Source organism: Clupea harengus, chromosome 5, assembly GCF_900700415.2.
Source record: "Clupea harengus chromosome 5, Ch_v2.0.2, whole genome shotgun sequence".
Lineage (NCBI taxonomy): Eukaryota > Metazoa > Chordata > Actinopteri > Clupeiformes > Clupeidae > Clupea > Clupea harengus.
The window spans coordinates 29,420,069-29,431,658 of NC_045156.1; the positions used below are offsets into that span (position 1 = coordinate 29,420,069).

Genomic DNA, 11,590 nt, shown 5'->3' on the forward strand with positions numbered 1-11,590 from the left:
AGGGAAGCACACAGGCAGGGAAGGACTGACAAGGTCCAGCAGAGGTCAAGGATTTGCCTTTAAATCAAAGCTATGGAGATATTTTCAAATGAAAAGGCCTGTGCCCTGTCGTGCTCTTACACTCAGCTCTGAATGCGTAGCTAATGTCATATTCTCTTCTGCATACTCCAGAACCAAAAAGAAAAACGCACTCCAGTCCTCTGCAGCTCCGGAGGACCCCGGCAGAAAACACCCTCTCTGCCCGTGACGTCACTGCTGAAGTGCTTTCCAGTTTGACCTATTATGACTCCCATGCTGTGCAGCATCCATGCCCCCATTCCATCTACCTCCATCCTCTGCCAGGAAGAGGCCGTCTGGCGAACGTCCAGTGTTAGCAGCTCTGCTCGGGGGGGTGGGGGGGCGCTGTGGATCCTGGTACAGTGGAGAAGACATCCCGTCATTACGCATGCAGGAGGCCACTTCTCTGGGTTGACCGCCCTGGCCTGAGTCGAAGAAGCGCGTGTGCAGACAGGAAGAAACAGGGGGAAAGCCATATGGATAAAGACTCAGACAGAGACAGGAGGGTCTGTAAAGAAGCCTAGTCCTATGTCATTGTGCATCTTGTCTACACTCTTGCATTTGAACTCAATGAGCAGGGAAATCAGGAGAATGTCTCTATGCTATGTAATCTCACTCGTGGAAAGAGTGAGATCATATCAATACACATAATAAATCTGAGATTACTACAGTTGTGGTATAATAATTAAGACCTTTGTCTTATGCCGTCAGATTAACAACATACCAGTGCTGCTTTCAGAATAAATATCACTGGATATCTTAATAAACACAAATAAATGGTGTTTCATGAGACGGAGTCACAATAACAAGCCGAGGAGCTTCTTGAAATCAGTCACACACTTGTCATGGGATCAGCTGTGTTCAGACACTTGGACTGCAGCTAGCAGGTCCCCGCATGTTACTGGTTCCTCCCAGACATACAGTACATATCCAACTTATTCTCAAGGGCAGTAAGAGTGAGGACAAAAATATACTTTGAAGTTTGAAAATACAGATGTAACAACAGAAAGGTTGCTTCTCGTCATGTTCCCTCCAAGTGAACAAAGGTGTAGGTCCAGAGCAGATTCTCCCTGTAACTGGGGACTAGAACACACAAAAAAGGCTGGTTTTCTGCCATTCAACCATCTCCCACTACAGAGCAGAAGTCTTTTGCAGTTGATCTAAAATAACAATAACCTTAACACGGTCTAAATGGTAGGTGGAAGACATAGAGAAAACCAATGACTCTACGCATGCCGCACCCAGTCAAACGTCATGGCCTAAATATAAACAACCAGCGAACGTAATTCCATGTCCGTGTGCCAAGTCCCTTACAGAATTCACATGCTGATGCCAGCGTCCATCTGGCCCACAGGTGCAGCCCACGGCATCATCCGTTTCCCTCTCAACCTGGCTAACAACTCAAAGTAGGTGTGCATGAGTGGATCTGTCCTTGAATAGTCCTGTATGGGGGGATCTACAAAACGCGCTTCAGTCAGCTGACAAAGTCAGTCGTCGCGCTGGATCCCTGGCCTAGCGTTTGCATTGCTCCGTCCTGGCATCGTGTTAAAGAAAGGTGAGAAGGTATGTTTCCCCATCCAAAAGCCACCAGTACACAGATTTGTGGTCATGGAGATAAAACACATGAGATCATCAGATTCACCCAGGCGTGGTAGAACCAACGGTCTGAATACATGATGTGTCAAGTGGCTGACGAAAATCAAGGGGAGGCAAATTCAGTCTTTTTACATTCAGAGAACAAATGAACGGGAGCCAGATGTTAAACAAAAAATATTTCATTATTTATTTGCAGTATAAACATGTCTTGTTGTGTTGGTTTCCATATACTATACAATACATAGGGTCAATTTATATCCTTCATAAATCAGAAAAATGAACTGCCCGGTTACCAAGCCGTTTTATACATATATATATAGATTGCATCTTTAAAAAAAATGTATACAGCACATATAAAACAGCTATTTGACATGTATTTGAAGCTGTAACACGATGTAGATGCATTGTCAAAAAATCCCTGAAAAATTCCTCAGTGAGGTAAGATAAACATTTTCTGTCATTCACTTATCATTCTCTTCTTTCTCGCTATTTTATCTCTCTCTCTCTCTCTCTCTCTCTCTCGCTCGCACTCTTTTCCTCTCACGCTCAATATCACACTCTCTGACCATGATGTAGCTACAAGAAATTTCACAGAAAACCTCGTTCCTGTGTTCTGGCAATATACAAATAAAGAAAAACACTTATGGTTTCTCTTTTTCATTGTTACAGACACTCAAACATTCCTCCACGAGAAGCAGCGTGAAATCAAGGATTGACTTTTTCCAACTCAAAAGCTCTGGACTGAAATCCACTTCAATCCTAGGGTGCGAGTATCACTTCTCAACGATGTTTCCTTATTGTGACAGGGTGCAGTCTTCAAACCAGCCATTTCCCTCGTGGGATACAGTCACTATCTTTGATGCTAGATTTAGGAGATGACTCTTTGCATATCTGCTCAAAATACATAATCATGTATATATATCTATATATATATATATATATATTGAAAGGCCACAGGAATAGCATAGAGCACATAATGGAGTTCTATTAAAAATCAATTAAAGTGATGGCATTGTCTTATAGGACAGAACAGAAAGTTATGTTTAAGCGTACAGCTAAGTCTACATGTTGTGTAGCTACCCAGTACTTGGGCACATGAACGTGATGCCAAGCCCTGTACTTTGAACAACCCAGGTGACGACACCTCAGTGTCAAAGCAATTTACGGTGGAGTTCTTGGAATTGGAGTACAAAAGGAGAGGAATTTAAAAACCCGAGGCCATTATTGAAAAAAAAAAAAAAAGAAAGAAAGAAAAAAAAAAAAACACTGCAAAAGTTTCTTGATATATTGCAGAGAGTAACAAATACAACCTCTGACCCGTTAAAGACCATTAGTCACTCATTATTACTACACGTTGATTTCTTTTCTCAAATGAACAAACTTTTTCAACAATGTGTTTTTTTTTTTTCTGAAGTGAGATACAAAGAGTATTGAACAGTCAGCATTAGAGAGAATTAAAAAGGTTATGTAAGGCCTGCTTCAAGCAACCCTGCCAACTCCCAACACTGACCATTTGGATGTTTCTGTCTTCAGAAACCCCTCTTGCTACATACTCTATGCTGCCCTGTCCAGCAGACACCCTCGGTCAGCAGAACAAAAGCAGCTAAAGCAGTTTAAAAAAACAGTTCCTAACATTCAGTTTCCATCCACTAAGAGTCATTCTCCCAACCGGGTTATGCCCTAGAGAGCATAGCATGCTCATTTAGAACAAATAATCATTTTCCTTTTTTATTTGAATTCTTATAATTGTTGTATACTGTAATTGTAATAGTCGTAAAGGCCTGAGGGTGATTCAACCCTGCATGAAACAAACACTTTCTCTTAAGGAAGTGGGGCTTGTTGTTGCTGTGACAGAAAACGGTCCCATCTTTTGTCCGCGGCGACGGAACAATAAGCTTTAAGTAAGTGCACCCCCCACCCCCCCCTCCAGCAGCTCTGCCCAATGCACCAGGCCAGCTGCATGGGCGCATCACAGCCTAGGACTGGCTGCCTGCCTCTCTCAATGTCTCTTTATCTCTGTGTGGAGTACCAGTTTTAAGTGCCAAGAAGTGAAAGGCTTCACCACTGTGCAAAATGCATTAGGTCATTACCAACATAGAAAAAAAGAATTCTTAAAAAAAAGGAAAGAAAGAAAAAAAAAAGAAAAAAAACAATTGGATATTACAAAGTCTGTTGGTCTGTTGTCTTCTTCAAAATACAATCTAGAATTCGCCCAGGCCATACTGTCTTTGAATCATTTATATTTGGGACAAAAGAGCTTTTTTTCATTTCATATATGCGTATACGTATGTGACGTGAAAATGTATACAAATATACAAATGTGTACGACACATACTAATTGTATGTGCCAACACATTATATATGCATGTGCACGTTTGTGTTTGTTTTGTTGAAAAAAAATAAAATAAAAAATCAGACCCTACATTCGGTAGAGTGAGATCACCTCCTCTGATGAAAGAAAAGCAGAAATCCCAGACACTACATTGGCACCATTCATGTCAGGAGGTTGAGGGCGCCGTCCCAACAATAGACGACAAGAAGTTTAGCACTGCAGTTCCGTTCCCCTTTCTTTGTATGAAGCTCTGTGTGGTACTCAGTCTCTCACTCCTTTTTTTTCTTTTCCAATTAAAGAACAAAAAAAAAAAAAAGAACAGTCTATTCCAAAAGGCAAGAAAAGCTGCATCTCAAATCATGGAGGTGGCAGCAAGACAGGGCTTCAAGAGTGGTGGGTGATTCCCTCCAACAAGAGCCACTCAGAGAAACAGTCCCAAGACCCCTTTGCCACCATCCCCCTCCTTTTCCTCTTCCTCCTCCTCCTCCTCCTCATCCTCTTAACAGCTTTGCACCTTTCATTTCAACTCTTTAGCATTTTAACATTTAAGCTGTTAGCTCAAAATGCTTCCCATGTGGGTGATGGGAAAGATAAACATTCATTTGAGTGGCTGCTCATGCCACCTGGCCACGACATGGTCGTCTCTCTTCTGGCGACCCCATGCCAGGGCGTCTCATGTGGACTCCAGAGTGTCCAGCTGGAACACATTGTGATTCGTGGGCGTGGTGAAGAAGAGCTGGTCATTGGGCGTGCGGTTGTCACAGGGGCTGTTAAGACCCAGTGTCCTCTCAAAGTCAAGGAGCTGCCCCATGAAGTTGAAGTTTGGTGAGATATTGGACTTTTTGCGCTTGACGAAGTCATAGGCGTCGTTGAGTGACAGGTTGAGCTTCTGCATCAGGTAGGCCACGGTGACCGTCACCGAGCGGCTAATGCCGGCCAGGCAGTGCACCAGGATGCCACACTTTTTGGAACGAGCTTCATCTAGAAGAGGAGGGACAGAGGAGGAGGAGGAAGGTTAAAATACTGAGAGACATTGAGGTCAATGGAACACTGTTAACGATGGAAGTATAGCAAAGGACAAAGCTAAATGCACAACTTTCTCAAAGCAACAATAAAATAAATAACTGGAATTTAAGCAGGAGACATGAACTATATTTAGAAATCAATTCATTCATGTTGCATCTGAATGGCAACTCTGAGCACGGCAACACGGTGTGCTCAAGGACAGAAGCAGACACATGTGGAACTGGAGGGTTAATCTTTTTTGTGCTGTCCCTGGGCTCAATTATGAATGAAGTCTGAATCTCACATATGAATGGAAGCATTTCTGAGAGGTGAAAATGTAGAGAAGCCACATTTGCATTGAAAAATGTTCCCCTCTTGTAAATCATGTTCTCTTAACCGTCTGTACTGGAACACCAGATGTTATATATTGATGACTAGTGAATATGCTGTCTCATTCAGCAATGTAACACGGTTTACCAGTGAGACATTAACAATAAGCATAACAGACACTCACTCACTCACCCACCCTCTCTCATTCTCTCTCTCTCTCTCTCTCTCTCTCTCGCTCGCTCTCTCTAGCCCTCTCTAGCTCATGGATGGAGACAACACATTTCCACTACAGCTGCATCTCCTTGAGGCCAGCTACCTTAACACCAGTGTCTGAGAGACTGTAGGAATATTAATGTCCCCCCCCTCCAAAGTCAGAGCACCTCAGTGTCTCACAATCACTCTGTTTTACTACAGCTTGGGCTCTGAAAGAGGGAAGAAATGAATGTAATTTAATTTAATTAATGTCATTTAATCTGTCATTTCACGTTATGACTGGGCCAGCTAGCATTAGGAGACAACTTTCAGCACATCTATATGCAAACTCCATATGGAAACCAGTAATTCTTGTTCTTATGAACATACATATTTCATTTAATAGTATTTCATAGTATTTGTGGTGCTAAACTACTCTTTACCTGCCCTTGTTTGGGCTACATTGGAGACTACTATGCTCTGGTCACCCGAAATCACACAATGCCTAAGCAAAGCTTGTCAGCAAAACTAGCATAAAGCAAAAGTGAAATGAATTAAGGGGAAAACATACAACTCCAAGCCACAAGACAGGATGTTATGACACATTCTGGCACACAGTGCATTTCCTCCCCTTGTTCAAGAATTTGTTTTGGAAGCAGGTCAGACTTCACTGTGACCACAGGAAATAATGTTTGGTGTTGGGATTGAAAGAGACCTCCATTTCCTGTTGTTTTTGCAGTGTTCTGTACAAGTCAATACACTCTTCATCTAAGTTCTGAATGGTGAAAATAACCACAAATGCCACTGGGAGTACATAACACCAGTATTCTATTATACACTAGCAATGATACTGATAGGCACATATATACACATGCTAAATGTCCCCAACTTGGCTTCATAAGGTAAGGACAGGGGACATTTCGTCACATGGTCACATCCTAACATTTGTATCAATGGACCTGGACATTTAACAACTATACAGCCCTGGAGAAATGTATGCAATTCCCTTCTCGCAATTCCCCAAAACAGACTGAAAGAGGTCAAAGCCTCCTGATAATGGTTTGACATGAAGTCATATTTCTCCTCAATAGCAGCACTTTGTCAAAAAAACCAAACATTGCTATAGACATTCTCAATGCCAAACAAACACATTCCTAAGTATGTGAATTATAAACAACTATTCTTGAAACAGGATTATAAATGTTGAACTTTAGATTATGAGCAAAGATTATGAGCAGTTTTTGAAACCTAAAGTGGGACAGAATGCACAGGCGCTCACATTGAGCACTTCCCCAAAACCTTAGTTTTCTTAAAATGGCTTCCCCATTCAGGGGAACGATGTTAACTTGAAGAAGGAACAGGCCATCAAATGTAAACTGCTTCCAGATGCACTAAAAGGGGTTGTAAGGCCTGCTCTAGCAAGTGAAAACACACATTAATTGGCCTTTTGTCTCATGAGCGGTGGGCCTACCCAGGTAAAAAGCCTGTCCTTTACTCATGGTCTCTCTCAGGTCTAATGCCATAATAGTAAATGATTAATGAACTTCGGAATACAAATGTGACAATCAGTAGCATAGGTTCAGGAAACTACATTAACACCTTTAAGCCCACAAAAGCCACATGCTGCTCAAGTGGCATTTCCTGAAAAACACCACACTCTCACACTTCTGAGGTGCACAAAACCTGCCAAGAGGCTCTAAAACAGTTCTCCTGTCTGACTATCATTTGGCACTTTAGTGAAGGCCTCATATTCTGACAGAGGGTCACAAAGGCTTTTTTCCCACCGTAAAATATAAAATGTCTTTCTTTTTCTAAATCTGTGCAACTTCCAACATACTCTTTCCTGTCTCTCTCATCCCAACAACTACCAGAGACCTTCTAAATAAGTGGTCTGTGACCATTCATAAAAAAAAAAAAAACAGTCTGTTGATTTAAAAAAAATAAAAATGAAACAAATAAACACACTTCCCTGAAACATGTAGGAAGCGGTGTGAGGAATCGTGAAACACGTTGGAGGTTCTTTTCACACACTGAACAAATGCGTGAGCAACAGGGTTTTCTCATGCTGTTCTAATGGGCATTAACCCATCCTTGCAGCACATATTCTCATAGAAAACAAATCCTAATGGCCCTCTGAACCCTTGCTCATTTCTCCAAAGCCACTAGGACAGCAGCACTCGTTAATAGGGTTGTTTACTCAAGTTACTCCACACTTGTATTTATCCTTCCCAATCTCTTCACATTGCCTGAACCATGGAGCAGTTGACAGATGACTGTCTCTTCCTGAGAGAATTCAGTTGAGTAATCTGCTGATGAGTGCTAGTCAATCAATAACTAAAGCTTCCTGTGTGCTGTTCATTCAGCTTGCTCACGGTTATCTGTGCTCACAGTTCAGTGAGTGCCACATTTCCAGATAAGGTCATTTACACAACCTGTTGGATGGCAATCATAAACTGTTCTGTGCCAACATCATTTTCTTTTAGAGGGCCTAATTCCTGAAAATACTCATAAACTACAACTGCATATGTGCAGATTGATTGAGACACAGTTGCATAGAGAAGCCAACAAGCATTTCTGATATACAATTCAAATAAAAAAGCAAAATAGTCTTTTTCTAAACCAGATAAATAATGAATGAGCTACTGCAAAAGGAGAGGAGAGATAATCAGCCTGCATTACTGACATTCAGACTCCAAATGGATTAACTATGAGGTAATCTCTCTCACTACTACCACACACACACACACACACACACACACACACACACACACACACACACACACACACACACACACACACACACACACACACACACACACACACACACACACACACACACACACACACACACACACACACACACACACACACACACACACACACACACACCTCAAACATTCCCCTCCAACCAGAGGGCAGAAACATCAACCATTGACTGCTAGGCAATCATGTGTATTAGAAAGAATGGACGTAAAGAAATGCATGAGGCTAGCTACTTACCAATGAAAGAAATAGCCTCAGGGAAAAACTGTGACAGGTTTTGGCTCCAGTGATCCGAAATGGGGATTTGTTTGTACTTGAATTCCCCGTCGTGTTCAAACATGTTGGGCAGGTTGGGCGTTACGTTCAGGATGTACTTAATGTTGTACTTGCCAAGCACGTCCAAATTGGTGGAGTCCTTGGCACAGCCCAGGTAAAGGTATGGGAGGATCTGGACTGGAAAGGCTGGTTGGTTGGTGGGTAAAGGGCTGCCTTCAGATTCTGTGGCACTGCCAGGTTCACGGTCTGACTCCCCATCAGAGCAGTCGGAGCTGATTCTCAAGCCCCCCAGGCCCAGCACGGAGGCAGGGGGGGAGCTACTGGGGCAGGAGCAGTCCAGGTTCGTCTCGCAGTGCTCAGGGTATTCGGTCTGAAACTTGTTGAATCCCCCTATGAAAAATATTCAAACAAGCACAGATTCATAAGATGCCAGATTGAGGTCTGCGATAGTACAAGAATCTCATACAAAGTATCATTTAGGGTTTACGAAAACAAATATGAACACATAACTAAATTATTTACTTTCTTAAGCAAGAAGCAGGTAAACAAACAAGTATGGACATAGGCTACATTACTAACCAACGATATAAACAAACAAATAAATGATGTTAAATAATTATCAAATTCACAGTGGTATTCACAGTTTCAGATATAGTTATTCATGAAATACAATTCCTAACCCTTCAAGAAGGCTGTGATGGTGGCCTAGTAATAACATTTTGTGAACCCAGTCGACTTTTGTGAATGGCAGCTGGCCGTCAATACGGGAATTTGAGAAACGTTGATTTAACGTTGATTTTGATACTATATGGTGTCTCTTGCTCACATGTCTTAAGTAAAAAACGAAAGAAAAATCAAGATACGGTTTATTTGCGCACGCGGCGCTTATGAGCACTTCTTCCTGTTCATTCATGAAATACTTGCCTTGTCCTGAAGGAAGACAACATGGCGGAGCCATTTTAGGAAATTAATTGAAAACATGTTTCTTTTTCTTAACATTATTCCACAAAGTTTTGTTTCTGTTCATTGCCTATCTTTGACATTTCAGATCGTTTCAAACTAATTTAGGCCGATTTCATTAAATCTGTAACATTGCAAGACTATGCGAATTTGATGATTAGTATAGCCTAGATCCATATTTCACGTACCGTGTCTGAGTAGTAAACATTCCTGACATACAATTTAACCAATGAAAACTATGTAGGTTATAGCCTAAGTTAAATCATATTAAATTGGCATTTTAAAACAGCCTTCTCTTACAGTTGTAGCCTAACGTTACTCGTCAACGGTGCATAAACAACCACAGACAACTAGACGTGGCCCCAACTGAAGTTTCAGCGCAATGGCAAACAATATTTCAATGTTGCAAAGATATGTTACTTCTCAGCTCTCGGCAACAGTATAACAAAAAAATCGTGAAGACACAACTTTTGGGCACGTGTATTACAGACCACCATTCAAACTTATCCCCAACACAAATCTAACTGCCAACAAGACCGAACTAAGACAACTGTTAAGGCTACTTAGACCATACAATCATTGTCTCGGTAGCCTACATAGAAACATTCGAACAAATCACCTCCTGAAGTTATATGCGGCGAAATATGCATGTCAGTCATGGCTATCCTAACACGGGCATGGTGGACGTCAATTTTGGGCATCTTACCCTCAAGATAGTAAGCCTTGCACCCGTCATCTCGCAGTTTCTGCAGGAGAAGCCCCAAAACCGAGGTCGCTGCTCCGTTCTCTTGCCAATCCGAAGTGGCCTCATCATATAACACTACCGTATCCGTCTTGCAGCGTTTGACAAACTTCTCTTTATCCTCGTTGTTAGGGATAATGGATCGGATGGGTAAATTCCCCTTTTTCAGCCTCCGGAGCATAAGACCCGGTATCGCTAAATTTATTGCAGATTCAATGTGAGATGATTCGAAGAGCTCGTGCGATCGGCAATCCAACAGGAGCAACGAGCTCACTCCGGATTCCAGTTCATCTTGCAGCCATTCCACACCTTTGCTCGACATCATAATAGGCACGTCCCGGGAGCTGCTCCAAAGATTATTTTTCATTAGGGAAATATAAAGAGGCTGTTATACTTAAATGAAATGAGGGGAAATGTTCGCCGCGATGAAATAGAACTTCCCCCAATGAAAAGAGCCACATGCGCGGTAACCCTGTAGTCCCCTTTCAACCAAAAAAGTAGGCTAGTACTATGGTTGCGAAGAGGTCAAGCGATATGCAGTACACATTAGGAGTGTTTGTCTTCAGTCCGCTTCAATTAGGAATTAAATCGTAGTATTACGTAGACGTCCATGAGATAGGCTATTCTACAGTAGAGGCCCGAGACTCTAGTTTAACGAAATCGTGACTTCAGGTGGATAGTGTAGTTCATTATTTAACATGTTCAATGTTCCTACTGCCTCAGTCTCGTTTGTCATTTCCAGCGAGCCGCCTGACAGTCAGTAATAAAGGGTTTTTACTGAAGAGTGGTGTCACTGCAGGAGGAGGAGTCAACGGTTGAACATTTTAAAGGCGCAGTTGCCTAGTGCGCTGTTTGGTAGCCTCTTCTTTTAGGGTTGAAAGAAATGCAGAACATCTCATTCACACAATAGCCTTTTGCCTTACTACGTGTTTACCCACGGTAGAAGTCTACATAACACATTATAAGGGGCACTGATTAACACACAACGTCTTTTCACTACCAAATGTTGTAGGTATGTAGTTTCACAAAGTTGTTCTTCTCGCCAAGCCTGTTAATTTGGTTATGATGCATAGAGATATGCCATTTAATAGACGAATCCCTGTCATATATATATTATGTAAAACAAAATATTCTTTTTTGTTTTTGGATTCTTTACATGCTAGGCTGTTTTAGTCAGAGGTAAGCTGCCATTGCTTAGCCCCATTTCATAGGCCACACAAAGAGCCATAAATGTCTTCAGTGTTGGGTTTACTTATTTTAAAATGTAAGATGAGCCACTGAGTTAATAAGTAAACAAAGTAAACGAAAGTGATGGATAAAATGGTAGAAACCGGAAG

At 41.8% G+C, this 11,590-nt stretch overlaps 1 protein-coding gene across 1 annotated transcript; it reads right to left on the reverse strand.

Annotated features, from left to right (window-relative positions):
- Positions 1-1,816: 1,816 nt before the first annotated feature.
- dusp7 (dual specificity phosphatase 7) lies at positions 1,817-11,024 on the reverse strand. The gene is made up of 3 exons (XM_012819936.3): positions 10,218-11,024; positions 8,513-8,941; positions 1,817-4,966 (listed from the first exon to the last, which is right to left on the reverse strand). The coding sequence occupies exons 1-3, from the start codon at positions 10,618-10,620 to the stop codon at positions 4,659-4,661; spliced, it is 1,140 nt and encodes a 379-aa protein (XP_012675390.1). The 5' UTR covers positions 10,621-11,024; the 3' UTR covers positions 1,817-4,658.
- Between the last annotated feature and the right edge of the window lie 566 nt (positions 11,025-11,590).